At 45.1% G+C, this 22,908-nt stretch overlaps 3 protein-coding genes, 4 non-coding genes and 1 pseudogene across 8 annotated transcripts; 2 read left to right on the top strand and 6 right to left on the bottom strand.

Annotated features, from left to right (window-relative positions):
* LOC122054201 overlaps positions 1–10,805 on the top strand; it is a 29,465-nt pseudogene extending 18,660 nt beyond the window's left edge.
* Positions 10,806–13,068: 2,263 nt separating this feature from the next.
* On the top strand, positions 13,069–15,772 carry LOC122053101 (ABC transporter F family member 4-like). The gene has a single exon (XM_042614981.1). The coding sequence runs from the start codon at positions 13,385–13,387 to the stop codon at positions 15,536–15,538; it is 2,154 nt and encodes a 717-aa protein (XP_042470915.1). The 5' UTR covers positions 13,069–13,384; the 3' UTR covers positions 15,539–15,772.
* Positions 15,773–16,430: 658 nt separating this feature from the next.
* Positions 16,431–20,102, bottom strand: LOC122053102 (uncharacterized protein At4g04980-like). Its single transcript, XM_042614982.1, has 6 exons — positions 19,751–20,102; positions 18,485–19,657; positions 18,190–18,355; positions 17,590–17,754; positions 17,354–17,506; positions 16,431–16,893 (listed from the first exon to the last, which is right to left on the bottom strand). The coding sequence occupies exons 2-6, from the start codon at positions 19,309–19,311 to the stop codon at positions 16,846–16,848; spliced, it is 1,359 nt and encodes a 452-aa protein (XP_042470916.1). The 5' UTR covers positions 19,312–19,657; positions 19,751–20,102; the 3' UTR covers positions 16,431–16,845.
* Positions 20,103–20,207: 105 nt separating this feature from the next.
* On the bottom strand, positions 20,208–20,281 carry TRNAV-CAC. The gene has a single exon. It is a non-coding gene; the product is annotated as a tRNA-Val (tRNA).
* A 113-nt stretch (positions 20,282–20,394) lies between these two features.
* TRNAV-CAC lies at positions 20,395–20,468 on the bottom strand. Its single transcript has one exon. It is a non-coding gene; the product is annotated as a tRNA-Val (tRNA).
* A 122-nt stretch (positions 20,469–20,590) lies between these two features.
* TRNAV-CAC lies at positions 20,591–20,664 on the bottom strand. Its single transcript has one exon. It is a non-coding gene; the product is annotated as a tRNA-Val (tRNA).
* A 121-nt stretch (positions 20,665–20,785) lies between these two features.
* Positions 20,786–20,859, bottom strand: TRNAV-CAC. The gene has a single exon. It is a non-coding gene; the product is annotated as a tRNA-Val (tRNA).
* A 29-nt stretch (positions 20,860–20,888) lies between these two features.
* On the bottom strand, positions 20,889–22,599 carry LOC122053104 (endonuclease 1-like). 2 transcript variants are annotated; one of them, XM_042614986.1, is made up of 9 exons: positions 22,448–22,599; positions 22,189–22,369; positions 22,027–22,116; positions 21,889–21,944; positions 21,730–21,813; positions 21,567–21,662; positions 21,425–21,489; positions 21,281–21,354; positions 20,889–21,179 (listed from the first exon to the last, which is right to left on the bottom strand). In XM_042614986.1, the coding sequence occupies exons 1-9, from the start codon at positions 22,565–22,567 to the stop codon at positions 21,055–21,057; spliced, it is 891 nt and encodes a 296-aa protein (XP_042470920.1). In that variant the 5' UTR covers positions 22,568–22,599; the 3' UTR covers positions 20,889–21,054. The 2 variants fall into 2 exon arrangements, with proteins under 2 accessions (XP_042470920.1, XP_042470919.1); XM_042614985.1 differs by having other exon boundaries at positions 22,024–22,116.
* Positions 22,600–22,908: the final 309 nt, after the last annotated feature.

Here is a 22,908-nt window from a genome sequence, read left to right on the forward strand (position 1 = left end):
AAGCATATAATATGATTTTTATTATTAATTGAAATATTTATACCTTTACTTGTAGGGGTGACATCTTTTCCTTTGGATCTGGAGGTAGAAGCTTCCTTTTGATCGGACCTTGATTCTCCTCCATTTGATTTTTCTTGACTTGTGGAGGTAGAAGCTTCTTCCTCCTCTCCTTCTCTCGATCCGGATGTAGAAGCTTCTTCTTCTTCTTGATCCGGCGTCACCAAGGATTGTTCCCCCTCAATCCTAGAGGTGGAGGCTTCATCATCTTGAATATGAAACAAGGAGTATGCTCCCTCCTTGTTCCCTTCGTTGCATTCCCTTGAGGATGAAGCTTCTTGGATTTCCTCTTCTTCGGAGGTTGAGCATCTCTCAACCTCGGAGTCCTCCTCTTGGTCTTGCTCCAAAGAGTCACCCTCTCTGGATTCTTCATGATCTTGTACAGTGGAGGGGATCTCTTCATGAAGCTTGGCCAATTTACTCCATAGTTCCTTTGCATCTTCAAATTCTCCAATTTTGCAAAGGATGGTGCTTGGCAATAAATTGACCAAGAGCTTGGTCACTTTGTCATTGGCCTCGCACCTTTGGACTTGCTCTTGGCTCCACTTGCTCCTCTTGAAAACTTTGCCCTTTGAATTTCTTGGAGCCTCGAAGCCTTCCATTAGAGCAAACCATTGCTCTATCTCCATCATAAGAAAATTTTCGATTCTTGATTTCCAAGAATCGAAACTCGTGGAAGTGTATGGTGGAGCCACCCTTGTGTCAAATCCAAGTCCATCTTGGAATTGCATCTTGAAGTTTAGCTTGATAAAGTCTTGAACTTGAAGAATTTGCTCCAACTTCTTTACCCTCTAGCTTTTCTTGATATGCTTGACCCTTCCGGCGATGATTCCGGTGAAGAGCGGCCTTGCTCTGATACCACTTGTTAGGACCAAAAGTAGCTAGAGGGGGGGGGGGGTGAATAGCTCGTCGCGTTCGCTCGGTGCTTGGCGTTGCTCGGCGTTGCTTGTTTCTTCAAGAATATGCAGCGGAAAATACAGAAACAAATACAACCATGCTAACACTAGGATTTTACTTGGTATCCACCTCCAAAGGAGGTGACTAATCCAAGGATCCACACCACGCACGCACCCTCCACTATGAAACACTCCTTTTCGGTAACTACCGAGGGCGGAGAAGCCCTACAAGACTCTCGGTACAAGAAGAAGGAAAGGGAAACAAAATACAAGCACAAAGCTTACAATGAATGCAGAAAACCCTAACCCTAGCTTCTCTTCTTGCCTTTGATCCGCCTCTTGACTCGGAGAGCTTCCAAGAACCTTCAAGAACTGGCGATCACGAGCTTTGAGAGTGCTGTGGAGGAGCTGGCGAAGATCTGAGATGAAACGGTGAAGAGATACTGCAGCCAACGCACGCCTGCAGCTCAAATACGACGCAACGGTCGGATCCCGATCGATTCGAATATTCCCAATCGATCGGGGAGGCTTTGGATCGATCCACGGATCGATCCAGAGCGCCTCTGTGCTCTGGAAAAATGCCTGGATCGATCCACGGATCGATCCAGCGCTTATCGCGCGAAGCAGCCGCGTCCCAATCGATCCAGGCTTTCTGATCGCTTGGACAAGTCTGGATCGATCCACTGATCGATCCAGCTCCTGGATCGATCCACTGATCGATCCAGCTCCTGGATCGATCCACTGATCGATCCAGCACTTGGTTTTTGCCCAAAACCAAGTCCCAAGCCTCTCAAACCAACATCCGGTCAACCTTGACCTGTTGATACATCATGCCTAGCATCTGGTCACTCCTTTGACCTGCTAGGACTTCCCACCAAGTGTCTGGTCAATCCCTTTGACCCACTTGGACTTTACTCGTCGTGCCAAGTATCCGGTCACTCTCTTGTCGTACTTGGACTTCCACCAGATGTCTGATCATCCTTGATCCATCTGGATTTTCCCTTGCCTGGCTTCACTCACCAGGACTTTCACCTGGCTTCACTCACCAGGATTTCCTTCTGCCTAGCTTCACTCACTAGGACTTTCACCTGGCTTCACTCACCAGGATTTCCAATCTGCTTAGCTTCACTCACCAGGACTTTCACTTCTGCTGCCTAACATACCAGTTAGGACTTCCTAGTCAGGTATCCGGTCACTCTTGACCTACTTGACTCTCCTTTAATAACACTGATCAATCCCTGATCAGAATCTCCCCACATGAACAACTGCACCTGCATTGTCCATGTGTCTACATGTATTGTCAAACATCGAAACTATGACCAAGACCCAAGCTTGGTCAATTCAGTCAACCTTAACCTAAAGGATATTGCACCAACAGGAGCTCGACGGGCTTCCGCTTGGACGTTTATAGACGCCGGCTCGTCTCTCGATATTTAACGTCGGAGCTCGACGGTCTTCCACTCGGACGTTTATAGACGCCGGCTCGTCTCTCGATATTTAACGTCGGAGCTCGACGGTCTTCCGCTCGGACGTTTATAGACGCCGGCTCGTCTCTCGATATTTAACGCCGAGCTCGACGGGCTTCCCGGAGCGTTTATAGACGCCGCTCGTCTCTCGATATTTAACGTCGGAGCTCGGCGGGCTTCCGCTCGGACGTTTATAGACGCCGGCTCGTCTCGATATTTAACGTCGGAGCTCGGCGGTCTTCCGCTCGGACGCTTTATAGACGCCGGCTCGATATTTAACGTCGGAGCTCGGCGGTCTTCCGCTCGGACGCGTTTATAAACGCCGGCTCATCTCTCGATATTTAACGCCGGAGCTCGGCGGTCTTCCGCTCGGGCGTTTATAGGCGTCGGCTCGTCTCGATATTTAACGTCGGAGCTCGGCTCTTCCGCTCGGACGTTTATAGACGTCGGCTCGTCTCTCGATATTTAACGTCGGAGCTCGACGGTCTTCCGCTCGGAGGGTTTATAGACGCCGGCTCGTCTCTCGATATTTAACGTCGGAGCTCGACGATCTTCCGCTCGGACGTTTATAGACGCCGGCTCGTCTCTCGATATTTAACGTCGGAGCTCGACGGTTTTCCGCTCGGAGGGTTTATAGACGCCGGCTCGTCTCTCGATATTTAACGTCGGAGCTCGACGGTCTTCAAGGTTAATTTTTACGCTGCCGATCGGCGAATCCATTGGCCATCCTTTGCATTAATTTCGCTTCCTGCATTACAAGGACATGGGCGACTAACATATACAAAAATGATTTACATTCGTGCACCTTTCACCCCGCTCGATAAGGCTGGAGATGATTCGCACTCCACGGTCGATCCAGGTGCCGCCCGTCTTCATCCTCCAAATAATATGCTCCCGATCGGAGCTTCTCAATAACCTTGAAGGGGCCCGCCCATGGAGCTTCTAACTTGCCGACATCACCGACCGGCTTGACTTTCTTCCAGACAAGATCGCCGACCTGGAATGATCTGGGGATTACACGGCGGTTGTAATTTTGCTTCATCCGCTGCCGGTATACCATCAGCCGAACGGACGCCTTGGCTCGCTCCTCGTCGACCAAATCCAGCTCCATGTTCCTCCGTTCGGCGTTGCCATCATCATAACTCTGAATCCGGACGGACTCGACGCCGACTTCAACCGGAATAACTGCCTCGCCACCATACACCAAATGGAATGGTGTGACGCCCGTCCCTTCCTTCGGAGTCGTCCGGATGGCCCACAAGACGCCCAGCACTTCATCCGGCCAACTTCCTCCTGAATGGTCGAGCCGAGCGCGCAGAATACGAAGAATTTCCCGATTGGCTACTTCGGCTTGACCGTTGCTTTGGGGATACGCCACGGACGTGAAGTGTTGCTCGATACCGTAGCTCTTGCACCAATCCTCCAGCACCTTCGGCTTGATGTACCTGTTGGAGGTTGCTGTCGCCGAGCTGCCCCGGAGTCATCTCTTTTATGCGACGCTGAGCGTCCTCCCAAGCTTTTGCAAGGTGGCCCGTCAAGGTGATCTGCTGCTCGGGGACCACTGGCCGATCAGTAACAGCCATGTATTTCTCTGAAGGGGAGGCATGTGATCATAGTCTCGGGGCGGCTTTCGGATGAGCGATCGGAAGAAATCCCCATCCACCAGGCCTTGTGTGAAGGCATTCATCATGGTTTCCGAGGTGGCCGTTGGAATGTCCATCGCTACTTGGTTGAACCGCTGGATGTAAGCTCGAAGCGATTCACGGGTTTCTTGCTTGATGGCGAACAAGCTCACGCTCGTTTTCTGGTAGCGTCGACTGCTTGCAAAATGGTGAAGGAAGGCCGTTCGAAAATCTTTGAAGTTCGTGATGGATCCGTCCGGCAATCTCCGAAACCACCGTTGAGCCGATCCCGAGAGAGTGGTAAGAAAAACCCGGCACTTTACTCCATCTGTGTATTGATGGAGAGTAACTGTGTTATCGAACTTACCCAGATGATCATCTGGGTCGGTTGTCCCATTGTACTCACCGATCGTCGGAGGCGCGTAGTGCTTTGGCAGAGGATCTCGTAGAATAGCTTCTGAAAATTGGCGATTGATCCGCTCGGGAGATGCGTCCGTTCGGGGGGCTTTCCCCTTTCTGTCATCTCGCCTAGGCACTTCCTCCGAAGAAGATCCCCTATCCCTATGAGCTGGTACGACTTCAGGGGTGCGGAATAGGGCTCGATGAAATGCAACGGTGGTCGGTGGTGCTTCCGCTCGACCACCAGACGCCGATGTTGCTTGCTGCTCCGGCCGCTCGGCTGTGGCTTTTTGTTTTTGCTCCACGAGCTTGGCGGCCCTTATCTCGATCAGAGCGTCAAGTTCCTCGTTCGAGAGCGTCACCAAGTGTTGTCGTCCAGCCTCGTCCATGGCTGCCGATCGGATGCAGGAGCGTTCCCACAGACGGCGCCAAATTGATCCTGTCCGAACCGCCGAACCAAAGGACGCTGGGCACGTGGCGCACTCCTAGTCGATGGTGTAGGCTTCCGTTGGGTCGCACGAATCTCCAGCGAACCTGCACAGAAGTCGGGCCGGGAAGGGGTTCCCGGCGGCGACCCTCCGACGCTCAAGTCAGGTAAGTGGACAGCAAAAGGTGGCTCCAAAAATCCAAGAGCGCGTACCTCCGGCGAAGGGTGAGGACCCTTTATATAGAGCTGTGAAGAGGCTCGGGCACACATACCGAGGTGCATACGTGTCCTCTATCCATACCTCGGTATGGGCTTGTCAGAAGAGCTTATCTGACACCATACTGTTACAGTCCGAGCACATCTATGATGGGACAGCGGGATCCTCTGTTGTAAGATCTTATGTATGACCTGGTCGTTGAACATACCCGCTGTCAGGAGATGTTCCCCCGATGTTTCCTTTGTCCTTTTGTCTCTTCTGTTCCCTCGCCGAGCGGCCAGCCGCTCGGCAGGCATAGGTCTGCCCGGGTGCTCGGCTGAGAGTGTTCCATAGCAACGATGCTTTTATGCTTCGGCCGAGCGGGCTATTCGCTCGGCCAGGTGACCCTTTTCACTATGAGCGTCGGAAACCCGCCCATGATCGGGTTGTCTTCTGTCCGGCCCGGGAAGCTCTTGGCCGAATGTCAGGTCGGCTCGGCATCCTTCCGTTCGGCCCGGCATCCTTCCGTTCGGCTCTGCGTCCTTCCGTTCGGCCCTGCATCCTTCCGTTCAGCCCGGCATGCTTCCGTTCAGCAGGGCATCCTTCCATTCGGCCCGACATCCTTCTGTTCGGCCCGGCATCCTTCGTTCGGCGCGAACTTGGGGTTGACCTCCACGTGTCTTTGACCCTCCGCCCATGAGGGTCCCCCGTCCTTACCACCGGATCACCCCGCTCGGTCACTATGTATCCCAGAAAACACCCTCCTTTTGCTCCGAACAGGCACTTCTGGGGATTTAGCTTGACTCCATATTTGCGCAGCGTTCAGAAGGTTTCCTCCATGTCTTTGAAGAGATCGGCCGCTCGGACGGTCTTGATGAGAATGTCGTCCACATACACTTCCAGATTTCGCCCGATCTGTTCTCTGAATACTTTATTCATCAAGCGCTGATAGGTGGCTCCCGCATTCTTCAATCCGAACGGCATCACATTATAGCAATATGTGCCGTCGGCCGTCACGAAGCTGACTTTTTCTTGGTCTGCACGGGCGAGCGGCACTTGATGATAGCCTTGGTAAGCATCGAGCATACATATTAATTCGCATCCGGCCGTAGAGTCCACCAGCTGATCTATTCGGGGCAGGGGATAAAAGTCTTTCGGGCAAGCTTTGTTGAGATCTCGAAAATCGACACACACTCTCCACTTGTTGCCGGGCTTAGAAACTAGCACCACATTCGCCAGCCAGCTCGGGAATTGAACCTTGCGTATATGGCCGGCTTCCAAGAGTTTCTCCACCTCTGCTCGGATGATGGCATTCTGCTCGGTGCTAAAATCTCTTTTTTTCTGCTTGACTGGCCGAGCGTCCGATCGGACGTGGAGCTCATGCTGCGCAATACTTGGTGAAATTCTGGACAGCTCATGTGTCGACCAGACGAAGACATCATGGTTTCTTCTGAGGCATTGGATCAGCTCCTCTTTCTGCTTCACCTCCAGATCGGACGCGATGAATGTTGTAGCCTCCGATCGGGTGGGGTGTATCTGTACTTCCTCCTTTTCTTCGTAAACTAAAGAGGGAGACTTTTCAGTTATAGCATTCACCTCGATCCGTGGCGATTTCCGAGCGGAACTTGCTTCTGCTCGGACCATTTCAATGTAGCATCGCCGAGTGCGCTTGGTCTCCCCGTACCTCTCCTACTTTGTCTTCGGTTGAGACGGCTGCCCGGAACTCGCTGAGCGCCGGTCGTCCCAAAATGACGTTGTAGGATGAGGGAGAGTCCACCACCACGAAGTTCGCTGTCCTTGTCCTCCTGAGCGGCTCTTCTCCCAGTGAGATGGCTAGCCGGATTTGCCCGACCGGCAGGACTTCGTTGCCCGTGAACCCGTAGAGTGGGGTTGTCATGGGCAGCAGCTCGGCTCGGTCAATTTGTAGTTGATCGAACGCCTTCTTAAATATAATGTTGACCGAGCTTCCTGTGTCAATAAATACGCGGTGAATAGTGTAGTTGGCTATTACCGCTTTGATGAGCAGAGCGTCGTCGTGGGGTACTTCAACTCCTTCCAAGTCCCCGGGCCCGAAACTGATTTCGGGTCCCTCCGCTCGTTCTCGGCTACAGCCGATTGCATGGATCTGGAGCTGCCGGACGCTCGCCTTTCTGGCTCGGTTGGAGTCTCCTCCGGTCGGCCCACCAGCTATGATGTTGATCTCGCCTCGGGAAGTATTGCTTCTATTTTCTTCTTCCCGAGAGGACGGTCGGGACCGTTCTCTTGACGTTCGGCGATTGTCCTGCCTTGGAGAACGATGTCGATCGGGAGTTTGTTGCTGTCGCCTATAAGCTCTTGTCCGATCGGCTTCATTAGTTCTCTGTCGCCTGTCGACTGAGGGAGACCGTCGGCCGCCATTCCGGGGTGCGGGATGAGCCACGAAGGGAAGACTTCGACAATCCCTTGTGTTGTGGATATCCGTCCGGTGGAAGGAGCAGAACATCGGGGTCCATTTCTTCTTTGGTTTGGGTCGGGCGACAGCTACCTCTTGCACGTGGGACCTCACATGAGGGGAGCGGATTGCTTCGGCCCTCGGTCCTCTTGGCGGTTGATGCGCGGTGGGAGGCTTCCGCTCGGCAGGTGGAGCCCGATCAGTCGGAGCTTCCTTTCTTCGAGCCTCTTGGGCCTCCTCCACGTTGATGTACTCGTTGGCTCGGTGTAGCATATGGTCATAGTCTCGAGGCGGCTTCCGAACGAGCGAGCGGAAGAAGTCCCCGTCCACGAGGCCTTGTGTAAATGCGTTCATCATTGTCTCTGAGGTGGCCGTTGGAATATCCATGGCTACCTGATTAAACCGCTGGATATAAGCTCTCAGCGGCTCTCTCGGCTCCTGTTTGATGGCAAACAGACTAACACTGGTTTTTTGATAGCGCCGACTGCTTGCGAAGTGGTGGAGGAAGGCCGTCCGGAAATCCTTGAAGCTTGTGATGGATCCGTTCGGCAGCCTCCGAAACCACCGTTGAGCCGATCCCGCGAGAGTGGTAAGAAAAACTCGGCATTTTAATCCATCTGTGTATTAATGGAGCGTAGCTGTGTTATCAAACTTACCCAGATGATCATCTGGGTCAGTTGTCCCATTATACTCGCCGATCGTCGGAGGCACGTAGTGCTTCGGCAGAGGATCTCGTAGAATAGCCTCTGAAAATTGGCAATTAATCCTCTCGGGCGATGCGTCCGCTCGGGGGGCTTTCCCTTTTCTGTCATCTCGTCTAGGCATTTCGTCCGAAGAAGATCCATGATCTCTATGAGCTGCTGCGGCTTCAGGGGTGCGGAATAGGGCTCGATGAAATGCAACGGTGGCCGGCGGTGCTTCCGCTCGACCACCAGACGCTGACGTTGTTTGCTGCTCCGGCCGCTCGGCTGTGGCTTTCTGTTTTTGCTCCACAAGCTTGGCGGCCCTTATCTCGATCAGGGCGTCGAGTTCCTCCGTCGAAAGCGTCACCGTGTGTTGTCGTCCAGCCTCGTCCATTGTTTCCGTTCGGATGCAGGAGCGTTCCCACAGACGGCGCCAAATTGATCCTGTCCGAATGCTGAATCAATGGACGCTGGGCACGGGGCGCTCTCCGACTGCTGACGTGGATCTTCGACTGGTGGCACGATGCTCCGGCGGACCTGCACAGAAGTCGGGCCGGGAAGGGGTTCCCGGCGGCGACCCTCCGACGCTCAAGTCAGGTAAGCAGGTGGTGGAAAAAGTAGCTCCAAAGGTCTTGAACGCGTACCCTCGGCGAAGTATGAGGCTCTCTTTATATAGAGCGGTGAAAGAGCTCCTGCACATCCACCGAGGCGCCTACGTGTCTGCAGCCCATACCTCGGTATGTGTTTGTCAGAAAACTTACCTGACGCCATACTGCTACAGTCCAAGCACGTCTTCGATGGGACAATAGAACACCTAGCTGTCAGACGTAGAGTATGACCTAGCCATAGGACTTGACAGCTGTCAGAAGATGTCCTTGCCTTTCCCTACCCCACAGGCCGGTACGTTCGTCCGGACGACCCTCGCTTTATGCGCCAGCCGGACGGAATTCCCCTCTCGCCGGCCTGCCGTATGCATCGATCTGCTGGGGATATTTTCGGTAGGGTACTATGCAGGGCTTGTTAGCAGTATGTCACCTTCTCTTAGGGATTCCGCTCGGCTCCCTGCTACTGTTCCATTGAGCGTCGGAACTACGACTTCAGTGGGGGCACCTATTGCCTTGGCTATTCACCGGTCGGTCTGCATGGGCCGGTCGGGAGGTTGGCCCCTGCCTCTCCGGTCGGCCACTTGGCCTTTTGACTCCAGCGTGGCATTGACCCCTCAAAGTGGGGGTCCCCTGTTCTAACCGCCGGATCACTATTTATATCTTGTAGTTATCTTTATTTCCTCTTTAATTGTCTACCATAATTTTATATGAGATTTTATTCTGCCTTAAATATAATTCATTTTTAAATTGACATATTTCTTTTTTATTATTATTATTATTACTCCGATTCCCTTTTTTTTTTGCAATTAGTAATACTATTTTTATAAAACCTAATGAATTCTTTTTTCCTCAATATTTCTTAAAAATCCTAATAGTTCTCTCATAAGTGTATTGTGCCCTTTTCTTTTTTTCATCAGCAATTTTGTATGTTTCTCCTTTCTCACGGATGATACTTGGAGAGAAGGTCCTTCTCTTCCTTTGCCGATAATATTTCTTCCTTGCTCTTTCTTTTTATTTCTCGATAATAATATGAATTAGAGATTTTTTTATCATAAAATATAAAGTAAAATGCATTAACAAAAATATTTTTTTAAAATTAAAATTAATAAAATCTATTTGACATTCTAACTAAAAAGATTAAATAATTTAATAATTTTATTAATAAAAAATAAAATTATTATCAAAATACCCGTGTGAAAACTAAATTTCATATCAAAAATTAGTTTTTTTAAACAATAATATTTAATTCTTTTTAATAACTAATTTTAAAAATATTTTTTTTAAATTATTATTTTCAATCCCAAATCTAAATGAAAAATGTTAAAGAAAATTAAAAATATATTAAAAATTTTAATTTTTTTTTTGACCTAGGGCCTCATGGAATCTTGAGACGGCCCTGAAATGAACATTGTCCTAAAAACATAGTGATGTTAAGGCATTGACAGTTTGTGCATTGAGGAGAACTGAAACTCTTTATGCAGATGAGTGGAGCAACCTTGTTCAATCTATCTCTTCTCACATCCGATATGTGGGCTGTCGCCATTCGCATCTTCTTTTACCATGATAAAGTAGCATTTCTGTTTCTTCCTGGATCATTTAACTAAATTTGTGTTGTGTTTTCCTTCGATAATTACAGTGTGTTGATTGATACTAATTTTCAGGTGGATTGGTTGTACTTTGTTGCGTTCAGTTTGGTGGCTATTGGCTTGATCATTTACTCAGTGAAGTAAGTTTGCATTTCAGCAATGGTAATTCTACATTTTCATCAAACTTTCTCCTGATGTGTAAATCTCAATTCCATTTTTCGATAGCGAAAAAGCCACAGCAAGTGGAGAAAAGCCTGAATCTTTAGAGCATGAGAGGATCTCACAAGAAAATTCAGGACTGAATTGACTGCCTGAGCATTGTTCAGCTACAAATATGAAGCCTAAAAAAGATGTAGATGATGTTCTAAGAACTGATTAGTGTAATTGATGACATGATTGAGAATTCATTTAAAGTGTGTATTTCAGTTTGCTCCATGTTTTAGTAAATCGAAGAAGATGAGTACTGATCGGTAACGATGAAGGACCCCATCCCACTGCTATGGTGAAAGTCAAAGTCAAGGTGGTCAACACATATATGACATCGGTCGGTCGGACGAAATATGTCCCGACCAGGGAGAAGACTTCGACCTGACGTCGCCTTTGACACGGGGAGCAATTAAATAACCGACGCTCAAGGGAGACAATGTGCCTTGAGGTATAGATTTCAACTTTGGCCAAGCGATTATTTCGCTCAACATGACAACAGACTTCGGTCGAGCGACTACCCTGCTCGGCTCGATAACGGGCTTCAGCAATAATACGGTGGACCTTCGGTCGAGCAGACACACACGGAGGACCAGCTAGGTTTTGGCCGACCAGACGAGGCACCAGGGCGGCGGAATTCCGACCGAGCGACCAACCCGCTTAGCCTAGCAGTACACTTCTGATGATATCCAATGATATCCTTTTGGGAGTTAGTGCCACCGACACTGGGCATGGGCTGCCAGAAGATCGTACAGCGGAAACTTCCACTATCACTTTAGAGATATGCTCGGCCCGTTAAGGTACTATGTCAGAGACACTTTACTGACAAGTCTTTTTCAGGGAATGCTTCGAGAAGTGTACACGCGCACTACCGAAGCTCTATATAAAGGGGGGTCCAAGTATCGATGGAGGTACACAATACATGCGATATTCACTGTTTGTGCTACAGTTCTTGTTGTTCTGCTTCATTCTCATTGCCGGTGATTGACTTGAGCGTCGGAGGACCAACGTCGGAGATCCCTTCCCTGACTCAGCACTAACGTAGTATGTGTTGCAGGTCCGCGCGGAATTCACAGGAGATCAGCGTGAGCGCCACATCCTCAACTTTTCGTCTCTTCGACTTTCGGACAGGATCAAGTACGTTGCACATAGTTCCTTTGATCGATGGGAATGATAGTCGCAAATTAAGTTACAAATCGACTTGTACCATATTGATTTAAGATTCAAAATATTTTTTAGAGTCGCAAACTCGTATTAAACTAAAAAATCCAAATATCTGCAAGTTAGATTTGGAAAATTTTGTTCCTTAGAACTACATTTTGTTGAAATAAAAATAGTCAAATCCGGTTGTAACTGAAATTTAAAAATTTATAAAATTATTTAGGGTTTGAGGCTTCAACGCTAGAAGTGTTGTAACATAGTTCTGCCTCTAAAATTAGTAGAAATCTTGAATTTAAGGAACACAAGTTAGTTTTTATAGATGGAAAAGGCAGCCAGATCTAACGGTTCACATAATTCGGTTGCACAAGAATAAAATATCCATAGAGTTTATAGAATCGTGATCTAACACGGGATTTATTTGGGATCAGAATCATATTGTCAAAATCAAATCTTACAATCATACACATCCTATTAAAAATTTAAGTTAGTATTTGATACTAGGATGAAATTGATAAAGAAAGACTAAATCAATTTAATAATTTATTAATTTTTTTTATAAAATATAATAATATTAATAATAAATGTATAATATATATAATAAATAAATATATTTTTTATAATTTTAAAATTTTAATATATATAATAATTACATCTGTATAAAAATTTTAATTAAACAATCTATTTTAAATTAGAAATTGATTAGATTAATTAATTATTAAAAGCCTTTTTAATTCAGTGATTCCTTATTTTATCTAGGATGTAAATTAGCAGAGAGCGGTAGAATGTTTAAGTTTGTTTGATAAAATAATCGAATCAAATCGGATTGAGATTAAAATGAATCAAACTTTTGATATAATTATTCAAGTTTAACTTGATTTATTTTTATAAACTTAAGTTTGTTTATCTTAATTCAAACTTAATTTGTGTTTGGTTTTAGTTTGATTTATCTAGATGCTATCGAGTTCTTAATTTAAGTTTATTTGATTATTTAAAATTTTTAGTTTGTTGATTAGTTATCGAGTTTGATAATTCAAATTTATTTATTATTTTATTTTATTATTTATTTAATATATTGATAAAAAATTTATTAATATGATTAATAAAAATTATTCACTAATATTGTCCATGGAGATCATTCATCAATTTTATTCACGAATAAACATTAACGAAGTGATTATATACGTCTTCAAATTTATTTATTTATTATTTATTTTATCGAACTGTTAAATTTATTTATTTAATTAATTAATTATATATATATATATATATATATAAAGTGAACATAAATAAACTTTTGTTCAGCCCTTTGCCGATCGACGATGCCCCTGCTTCCTCGCTAGAGCACTCGTCCCCGCTGCTCTGCCGTCGCTGACTCTGCTCTTCCGTCGCCGCCGCTGACAGCCGCCGTCCACCGATCCATAGCGAGCAGTCAGAGAACAGTCTCCGTCGGCCGTCGGAGACCGCTGCCGCGAGAAATTAGCAACGCCCAAATTCCGGTCTATTTCTCTATCGATCTGTTCCAAATCTGTTCCGAACCGACCGGTTCGGGAGTTCTATAAATACAGCTTTCTTCCGGTTAGGTTTCTTCCGTAATCGTCGTTCGGGCTTCGTCGGCGCATCCTTCTCTTTCTGCTGCTTCCGCACCGCCATCATGGTGAGGAAAACCTCCGCCGACATCTCCTCTTCCAAGGGCGGAAAATCCAAGGAATCCGCCTCCATCGCCTCTGCTGTACCCAAAAAGGAGAAGATCTCCGTGTCGGCTATGCTTGCTTCCATGGACAAGCCCAAACCCTCATCTTCTGGCGCCTCGAAGAAGCCTAAGCCCAAAGCCAAATCCTCTTCCTATACGGATGACATCGATCTACCGCCTTCTGACGATGAGGAAGAGGAGATCGCGGAGGAAGACGCAAAACCTAAATCTCGAAACGCTGTTACCGAGTTGTCGGCCGCCACCATCTCCGACAAGGAGCTCAAGAAGAGGGAGAAGAAGGACAGCTTAAATGCGCACGCTGCCGAGCAGGCACGGCAGGAGGCCCTGAGGGATGACCACGATGTCTTCACGGTGGTTATTGGATCCCGCGCAGCCGCCCTTGATCCTGACGCTCAAGAGGGTGCTGCCGATGCTAACGTGAGGGATATCACCATCGAGAATTTCTCTGTTTCTGCTCGGGGGAAGGAGCTCCTGAAGAACGCCTCCGTCAAGATATCCCATGGGAAAAGGTACGGTCTTATTGGTCCAAACGGGAAGGGGAAATCTACTCTGTTAAAGCTCCTTGCTTGGAGGAAGATTCCCGTCCCACGCAACATTGATGTGCTTCTGGTCGAGCAGGAAGTAGTCGGGGATGAAAGAACTGCTCTTGAGGCTGTTGTGTCTGCTAACGAGGAGCTGGTGAGCCTTCGCAAGGAGGCTGCTGCTCTCTCCGAGAAACCTGAAGGAGGAGACGATGAAGACGACGATGATAGTGGAGAGAAGCTTGCAGAAATATATGAAAAGTTGCAGCTTTTGGGTTCCGATGCTGCAGAGGCCCAGGCATCTAAGATCTTAGCTGGGTTGGGGTTCACCAAGGAGATGCAGCGTCGTTCGACCAAGTCATTCAGCGGAGGATGGAGGATGAGGATATCCTTGGCCAGAGCTCTCTTTGTGCAGCCAACTTTGTTACTTCTGGATGAGCCTACAAACCATCTTGATCTCCGAGCAGTGCTATGGTTAGAGGAGTATCTTTGCCGCTGGAAGAAGACGCTGGTGGTGGTGTCCCATGACAGAGACTTCCTTAACACCGTTTGCAATGAGGTCATTCATCTTCACGAGCTGAAACTCCATGTTTACCGTGGGAACTTTGATGATTTTGAGAGTGGCTATGAGCAAAAGAGAAAAGAAACAAACAAGAAGTTTGAAATTTATGAGAAGCAGATGAAGGCTGCTAAGAAGACTAGCAACAAGGCTAAGCAAGACAAGGTTGATGATCGGGTTAAGTATGTCGCCGCCAAGGCAGCTAAGAGCAAGTCAAAGGGGAAGGTGGTAGATGATGATGCACCACCACCTGAGGCGCCCCAACGGTGGAGGGATTACAGTGTTGTATTCCACTTCCCGGAGCCCACTGAGCTGACACCGCCACTTCTGCAGCTCATCGAGGTCAGCTTCTGCTATCCAAACAGGGAGGATTTTAGGCTCTCCAATGTTGATGTGGGAATTGATATGGGGACAAGGGTTGCCATTGTAGGACCTAATGGTGCTGGCAAATCCACTCTGCTGAATTTACTCGCAGGGGACTTGGTGCCCACTGAAGGAGAAGTTCGTCGGAGTCAAAAGCTCCGGATTGGGAGATATTCCCAGCATTTTGTTGATCTCCTGATTATGGAAGAGAACCCAGTTCAGTACCTTCTCCGCCTTCATCCAGATCAAGAAGGATTCAGCAAGCAAGAGGCTGTGCGTGCTAAACTTGGGAAATTTGGCCTGCCCAGCCACAACCACCTTACACCCATCGCCAAATTATCTGGAGGCCAGAAGGCTCGCGTCGTGTTTACTTCTATATCCATGTCTAAGCCTCATATTCTTTTGTTGGATGAGCCGACAAATCACCTTGACATGCAAAGTATTGATGCACTGGCAGATGCACTTCAGGAGTTCACTGGTGGTGTTATTTTGGTGAGTCACGACTCACGTTTAATATCACGAGTGTGTGAGGATGAAGAGAAAAGTGAGATATGGGTTGTGGAAGACGGTACTGTTAGAAAATTCCCTGGTTCTTTTGAAGAGTACAAGGAAGATCTTCTGAAAGAGATTAAGGCTGAGGTTGATGAATAAGGCAAATGTAACTTATTGTTTCTGCTTTGCTGTGAGTGATCTACTATTATACTGCATACACTTCAGAACATAACTATGCCCTTTTACAATTTTACTGATGCTGTTCTTTGTCATGTGATATTCATTCAAAACTGGTATAAGTTCATAAACAGATGTATAAGAGCAAGTTGAAGCTACGCTACTGCAAAGTTGTTATGATATTTTTTAGGGTCATATGAGAGTTAATTTTGCATACATGTTGTTTTTGAATACAGTACTGCTCTTATATCATGTATTGCTATCATGTATTGCCTTTTATAAGAATTCTATCGGAGTAATAAATCTTTGTTGTGTACCTTGCAACATGTGAAGCACAAGCATGAAATAGATTAAAACAAATGGTCATGCTTGTTATGTGCTTGAGACATGTGAGTTATGTGCTTGAGACATTATATCCTTGGCCAGCTCTCTTTGTGCAGCCAACTTTATTACTTCTGGATGAGCCAACAAACCATCTTGATCTCCGAGTAGTACTATAGTTAGCGGAGTAAACAGATGTTCATAAACAGATGTAGAAGTGCAAGTTGAAGCTAGCTTTCTTGTGTAAGGCATCTAATAGATTAGCCTTGCTGTTGTGAAGTTGTTATGATTGTTTTTAGGGGTTTTGAGAGTTATTTTGCATACATTTTGAATTTCAACACATTTGTTTTCTTAATTTGATTGCACAAGAATGTTTGTTACAATCTTACTAGCACATTGGTTCATATCCACGTATTCTCTCTGTTTTTCTGTATTTCCTGCAATGTAGTTGACAGTCACAAGTCACTTATTTTCTCCTGAATTGCTTTTCTTTTATACTTCTATTGGTCACTGTTCTACTTGATGAAACATTATGCATAAGTAAAGCAATAACTGAGCACAATAATACTAGTTAATTTCAACTGGCGATATTCAAAGCTAAATTCTTGATTCTCTTCTAGTGTTTTTGGTTCAAAGGCGATACTGTGTCTTCCCCAGTCCATTTGTTACAGATATTTTTCTTGATTCTCATCAATTGACTTTATGTAAATGATACAAGCAGCTACTCGCATCTAATCCTTGCTGCGCTCCATCACTAATGAAACTTAAATTTGAGGACTGAAGTTGAGGAAGCTCCCTTTGGAACAAAGAAAGATGTATACTAGGAAACTCTAGGATTCAGAGCAAGCCTCTATCTCACGAGCCAATTCCCTGGTCAACTTATCTGCTCGATCATCTTGTCCTCCAGCAAAGTTGTATACTCGAAATGCCAGCTGAAAAGCCCTCCACAGCATTTTCAGTCTTGTTTTTTATTTGGATGTGGTTTCTCCAGCTATTTCCTGAGTCTCTCTGCACTCCTGCCACATACACAAGAAAAAAAAAACATAGAAGAGCAACCTCAAAGTTAGATCTTTAAACCTCAAAGTAATTAACACAATCTGGATGAAAATGTCAATTAAGTCAAGATGATCAGATGAAATTTATCCCATCATTGAACTTTTTATGATGATCTAATTACATAATTAATGAAACGTTATAATATCCAACCAAAAATTATAGCGTATTCGTTTTTGCAATCATTTAAATATCTTATAGCCATAATTAATGACAAGTTATAATATCCAACCAAGAGTATCTATATTAAGCAAACAGTCGGATGGAAACAGTAGATACAAAACTAGATTCTTAACTCCAATCATGAAAATCTATAGGTCGGTACCAAAAGCATCTATATTAAGTAAATTGTCAAGTGGAAAATAATGCATATAAAACTAATATTCTTAGGCACTATACACCATATGAGTGGAGGTAACAAACCTTGAGCACCATTTCCATGCAGTCTGATGATAAATCAACCATGCCCTCCTTGATTCTTACAAGGGCAGTGAAATCAAACATAATATTGTGGTTTTTTAATCTCTTGGATTCTTCATCTTTGTTGCGCTCAGTTACATCAACTTCTTCTTTGATCTGTGGGATAGTTATCAGATTGGACCTTCTTAAAGTTGTCGATAACTAGTTAACTACATCAAAGTGTCATTTAATGAAGTCACCTTGTTGAAGTAGCACTCAACCTTCGCAAGCTGCTGGGCAATTGGAGATGCTAACTTCCAACCCTTCAATGCTGCAACTATAGATTCCAACCTCATATGTAGAGAAGCTGCCACCCGAATATTCTCCAATTTCTTTAACGGGAAGCCTTCGAACCTAGACAAGACCTGAAACCATCGAAAAATTAGAAAAATTAACAAGAAGACTTTCTCCCCTTGGTTATAGATAGTCTACACAAGGACAATATTTACACAACCAAACCAGTTTGGTTTAGTGAAGATCTGGGGTTCCAAACCTAATGGCATTGGTGTTTAAGCATTGAGTTGTGGAAACAGTCTGTTGTTTTTTTTTTTGTTTTCAGAATATCTATTTCTGGATAATTTTCATGTTGATTTTTTCAATTTTTAAAGGGAAATTAAGAATCTTCTGCAAAATAATAACAATAATAAATTTTACTAGGCAAGAAGTCAAGAAAATGTCAAATTTTAAATACCTTCTTTTTAATAGAAAAACAAAATCTTAAAACTGAAAATAGAGAACATATTCATGGACATTGAGGAAACACTCAGCAAGCTATAATGACTGATTAGATGCAAATCTACCTGTGTTTCATCGGTTAGTTTTTCAAGCACTTGCTCAATTTTCTGGTGAAATTTTGATAGCTCCTTCATATCCTTTGTCTTAAAGGAATTGAGAGAGGATATCATCTTCAGAATAGATGCAGAATGCTTTTCAACATCTTCTTCAATTTGCCGAAAGTAAGATGATCTAGCAAAGATGTGCAAATATCACAGTTAGCTTTGACTGACGTACATGATGTTATTTATATACTAATCGATGAAAATTACTATTAAGGTTATCTAGAATTAGTAAGAGCTTCAACTTGGCTATCCTAACCTCTTTGTCATCTCAGCCAATGCATCAGCCATCCCTTGAGCTTTATTACCACCTGAGGAATTCCCAACTTGATTTTTCCTTCCTTGCAACGCTTTGCCATCTAAACTAGAACCTTCCACCTTTCCTTTGAGGGCTCTATATAACTTTCCCATTTGTGTCGATCTTTTCAGTCTTGCATCATTTCTCTTGGCACGAATAGCTTTTGTTGCAGCCAATGGAGGAGGTGGTGGTGCAAATCCATTTGATGATGTCAAGGATGATTGTTGCCCTGATGATGCCACTGGTGATGGTGGAGGAGGAGGTGGGCATGGAGAGGATGGCACAACGCAACTTTGCGATGGCCAGGGTGGCGAAGAGAGTGAATCACTCTTAATGAGGAGTGACGGAGTGGAAAACACTCCTGACAAAGTTTCGGCCTTAGGCACACTCGACACTGAATCGGGCAAAGATGCTTCAGAAGGTTTGCTGACATGATTACTTTGATCTATAGTCACAGCATATGCAATTGGTTCTGCCTCCATTGTGGAATACTTTGGTGACCCCAAGAACACTGGTATTCCAGCTAAAACCATAGGCGAGGAAGGCGACATAGGGGTAGGCGATGAAGGTTGCGCTTTCAATCGTAATATTGGCAAAAGTGGGCGACACCAGCTTAGAAGATTTAGTATCAGTGCTGCTACCATCAGCCTCATTCGTCTTTTTCTCAGTATCATTAGCTGGTGACTTAGATGGTGTCTCTCGTGCTTTGGCAATCGGCGGCGAAGAATTCGATGGCGTTGATAAAAATGAGTCATCTTCAAAACCCTTGCTTCCATATCCAAGATCATCGCCGATCTCAGACAACGAAACAGGTTGCAGAATCATGCAGGCATCCAGTGAATCCAGCTCAAGTTCATCGACTTCATTTTCCGATTGGGTCAAAGCGGTGCTGGGATCCAATACCACAGGGAAAAAGTGGAAGGAAAGATGTTGCAACTTCCCGATAGCCCGAAGCCGCAGGGGGCGGAGAAGAGGTGGCTCAACGTGTATATCTGGGATTCCCTTAACTGGTGAGTTCACTGCTGCTTGTTCTTGTAGTACCGAATTGGGAGAGATTGGGTTGCTAGAATCATTTAGCTCAGAGTTAGTAGTAGAATCCATCTCCACAACATCAAACAACTCTCACGCGCCAACCTAAAATGAACCAAAAATCATTCAAAAAGGGGAAAAAACTTTCTCTGTTTTTTTTTTTTCTGCACTCATCTTTGAGCATCGCGAGGCTCTAACCTAGATGAGGAAGCAGCGGAAGCTCGACAGCGTTGGTGCCGCGCCACGGCAGAACAGATCGGACCCCAATCGCATTACGAGTGTTACTTAGAGGCTGCCAAGCTAAGGTCGACATAAACGAAATCCCAGCGGCGGATCGGCATCAATCGGAGCGAGGACAAGAAGGATCCGAACAAGGAGATGATGCAACTGCCGCAAAAGGTGGAAAGGGCCACGAGGAGGAAGAAGACCGGGAGTTGAATAGATGACCGCCATGAGCCGATCCAAGCGCGGAAAGCGCGGTTTGGTTGAGAAAGAGCGGCCGCCGGAGGCTCACTGCGTTGCCGTGCTTGCCTATTTCTAGGTTTCTGCATTTAACTGAAGGGTTGAGTCCCACTAAATCTGAGCAAGAAATTTCATCTACAATTTCCAAAAAAAACAAAAAATGGAAAAAATTTATTTCGATAAAATAAATTACTGTGTGAGCCCGGGTTCGAACCGGGGACATCTAGTGTGTGAGACTAGCGTGATAACCAACTACACCACCCAGACTTGCGTCAGAGGTTAGGAAAGAATTTAACTGAAGGGTTCAATAAATCTGAGCAAGAAATTTCATCTAAAATTTTAAAAAAAATGCAAAAATTCATTTAGATAATATAAATTGTTGTCTGAGCCCGGGTTCGAACCGGGGACCTCTAGTGTGTGAGACTAGCGTAATAACCAACTACACCACCCAGACTACCGGTAGAAGTTAGGAAAGCATTTAACTGAAGGGTTGTGTCCCACTAAATCTGAGCAAGAAATTTCATCTACAATTTAAAAAAAAAAACTGTAAAAATTCATTTATATAAAATAAATTGCTGTCTGAGCCCGGGTTCGAACCGGGGACCTTTAGTGTGTGAGACTAGCGTGATAACCAACTACACCACCCAGACTAGCGTTAGAAGTTAGGAAAGCTTTTAACTGAAGGGTTGAGTCTCACTAAATCTGAGCAAGAAATTCCATCTTCAATTTAAAAAAAAAAATGTAAAAATTCATTTAGATAAAATAAATTGCTGTCTGAGCCCGGGTTCGAACCGGGGACCTCTAGTGTGTGAGACTAGCGTGATAACCGACTACACCACCCAGACGTTGCGGCTTTGTACGACCAGAAAAGTAATTATTAAACAAATGGTCTTAATTGCTTTACATTACAACATCGCATAGTGGTAATGTCAATTAAATGCACTTTTGCTAACAATATCTTTCATCAGTTTATTTCCTTGCATACTAATTAATAACTGAATTTATCTTTCCAAGCCATAAGGCCCATAAACTTCTTCTGATCAGGTTGGTGACGCTACTGCCTGCCTGTGATTCCCAAATACTCTGTTCAATACCATGGCCAACCTGATGCCCCCTTGTGCTATCCTTTTGGCCACAATAGGCAGCCTTGAACTGAAGTATTCATCTGGCCAAAAGTTTAAAATAAAAAAAAAACCACATAAAAGCATCATTAATTTCTTTTTTGCTTCTTGCTAACAGTAAAAAATAATGTGGAGCTAAAATTACCTGCTAAAATGTCTCCTTCACTAACTCCGTTGTATCCTGATTTGCAAGCTAAGTCTATGCTCTCTTTAGCATACCTGTCCATGCAAGAAGAAGAGATGATGAATGAGTAGAATTTTTAATTCTGCAACATGTGTGAGATTTTACTTGGTTGGGCAGGAGAGGAGATCATCACAATCCCCCCAAGAGGAGATGTCACTAGCCCATATTCCCTGCAAGAAGGAAATCTGTACTCATGCAAACATGTTTTTTCTTTCGCCAACAAAAAATAACATCAAAATAAACTCACATTTGTGAAATTATTCTGCAGCTCTTCTTGGAAAGCGGCCAAGTCCTTGTCGTAGTAGTCTGCAAGAGCTGTGAGGATAATTTCTCTGTCCCACACCTAATTCATAGAAGAATCACACCATCAGGATTAAATTGACCTCTGATTCAAACCATCATGATCTTACGTGATGCAGGTTTGATTTGTGCCTGAACCAGCGGACGTGGATGGTGTTGCCACCTTCATCGCTGGTGAATCCAACATGCATGGGCTGCAGCATCAACCATTTAATTAGAATATATAAATGACAAGAACTTGGAGTTCAATGAAGACAGAACGCTATTACCTGATGGATATCGCCCATGAAGTGGGAGAGGAATAGCAGTGCTTCAGTTAAGTTGTCTGTGCAAAATCAACAATAATGATTAACACCAACATAAACACACGCACTATAATCTTTGTACTAAATATAAATCTTTACAACGGCGATCGGAGGAGCCTTCGCGGTAGTGCAGAAGCTGTGAAGTGAAGTTGCTGATTGCTCCAGCAACACACTTATCTTCTTTGCAATCCCCTGCATCAATGATTTATAATACCAGCTCAAAGAAATTTTTTTGGATCTACTGTGATTGTATTAAGAGATTACTTCCGTAGTCGAAGGTGCAGGCTTCGTCGGGTGTGTCAATGAAGTGGAGAGGGCTCGTCCACCGATATTTGTACCAGTGCCGGACTTGATCCGGCCAAGTGCAGAGAGAAGACAGATCTCCATTTGCATACTGTGGCAGCAGGTGCTTCACTGTCTCTGCTGCTTCATGATCCAACAGGTCCTACAACACATAAACACTAATTCCTTGAGCTTAATAATTTGCGAATTAGCAATATGTTAATCTTGTTTAAAGAACTACCTGCGCAATTCTGCAAGTTAGAATATGTCCCTCTTTGCTCCAAGACTCAGCCACTGGCAAAGAAGAAACCATCATCGCCATTGGCATCATTAACCACAACGCTTGCCTTGAAATCTTCATGGTTTCAAGATCTAATCGCTTGTTGATTTTGTTGCGACAGAGAGTAAAATGCTACTGACCTTAATATAAGCAAGCAGTTGGAGGAGCAGTGTTCTTTGAGTGTAAGTTTCTTGTTGTTGCCGCCAAAATGATGCTATTTGATACTGGATATTGAGAAGCATCTGCTAAGATTAACTGGGAAGCAAATATATCTAACTCAAGAAGGATTTAGCAAGCAAGCTAGTTCTTCAAGTAAGGGAAGCGTGTGGGGATAGTTTTGGATTTATTTAGATGCAGAGTTCGATGATGCCCCTGTTTAGGACTTTGAGTGACGTAAAGAAAAAAGAGACTTTTTTCTGATT

Source organism: Zingiber officinale, chromosome 3A, assembly GCF_018446385.1.
Source record: "Zingiber officinale cultivar Zhangliang chromosome 3A, Zo_v1.1, whole genome shotgun sequence".
In the NCBI taxonomy this organism is placed as follows: Eukaryota; Viridiplantae; Streptophyta; class Magnoliopsida; order Zingiberales; family Zingiberaceae; genus Zingiber; species Zingiber officinale.

Bases quoted from the DNA above. Each gene is read 5' to 3' on its own strand.
- LOC122053101 (XM_042614981.1), top strand. From the start codon at position 13,385: ATGGTGAGGAAAACCTCCGCCGACATCTCCTCTTCCAAGGGCGGAAAA.
- LOC122053102 (XM_042614982.1), bottom strand. From the start codon at position 19,311: ATGATCTTGGATATGGAAGCAAGGGTTTTGAAGATGACTCATTTTTAT. The intron at 17,755-18,189 runs GTAGATTTGCAT...CGATGGTTTCAG, and splicing joins AACTAACCGATGAAACACAG to GTCTTGTCTAGGTTCGAAGG. The intron at 16,894-17,353 runs GTTTGTTACCTC...TGTATGTGGCAG, and splicing joins GCATGGAAATGGTGCTCAAG to GAGTGCAGAGAGACTCAGGA.
- LOC122053104 (XM_042614985.1), bottom strand. From the start codon at position 22,567: ATGAAGATTTCAAGGCAAGCGTTGTGGTTAATGATGCCAATGGCGATG. The intron at 22,370-22,447 runs GTAGTTCTTTAA...TATGTGTTGTAG, and splicing joins TAACTTGCAGAATTGCGCAG to GACCTGTTGGATCATGAAGC. The intron at 21,180-21,280 runs GTAATTTTAGCT...ACTTTTGGCCAG, and splicing joins TGAAGGAGACATTTTAGCAG to ATGAATACTTCAGTTCAAGG.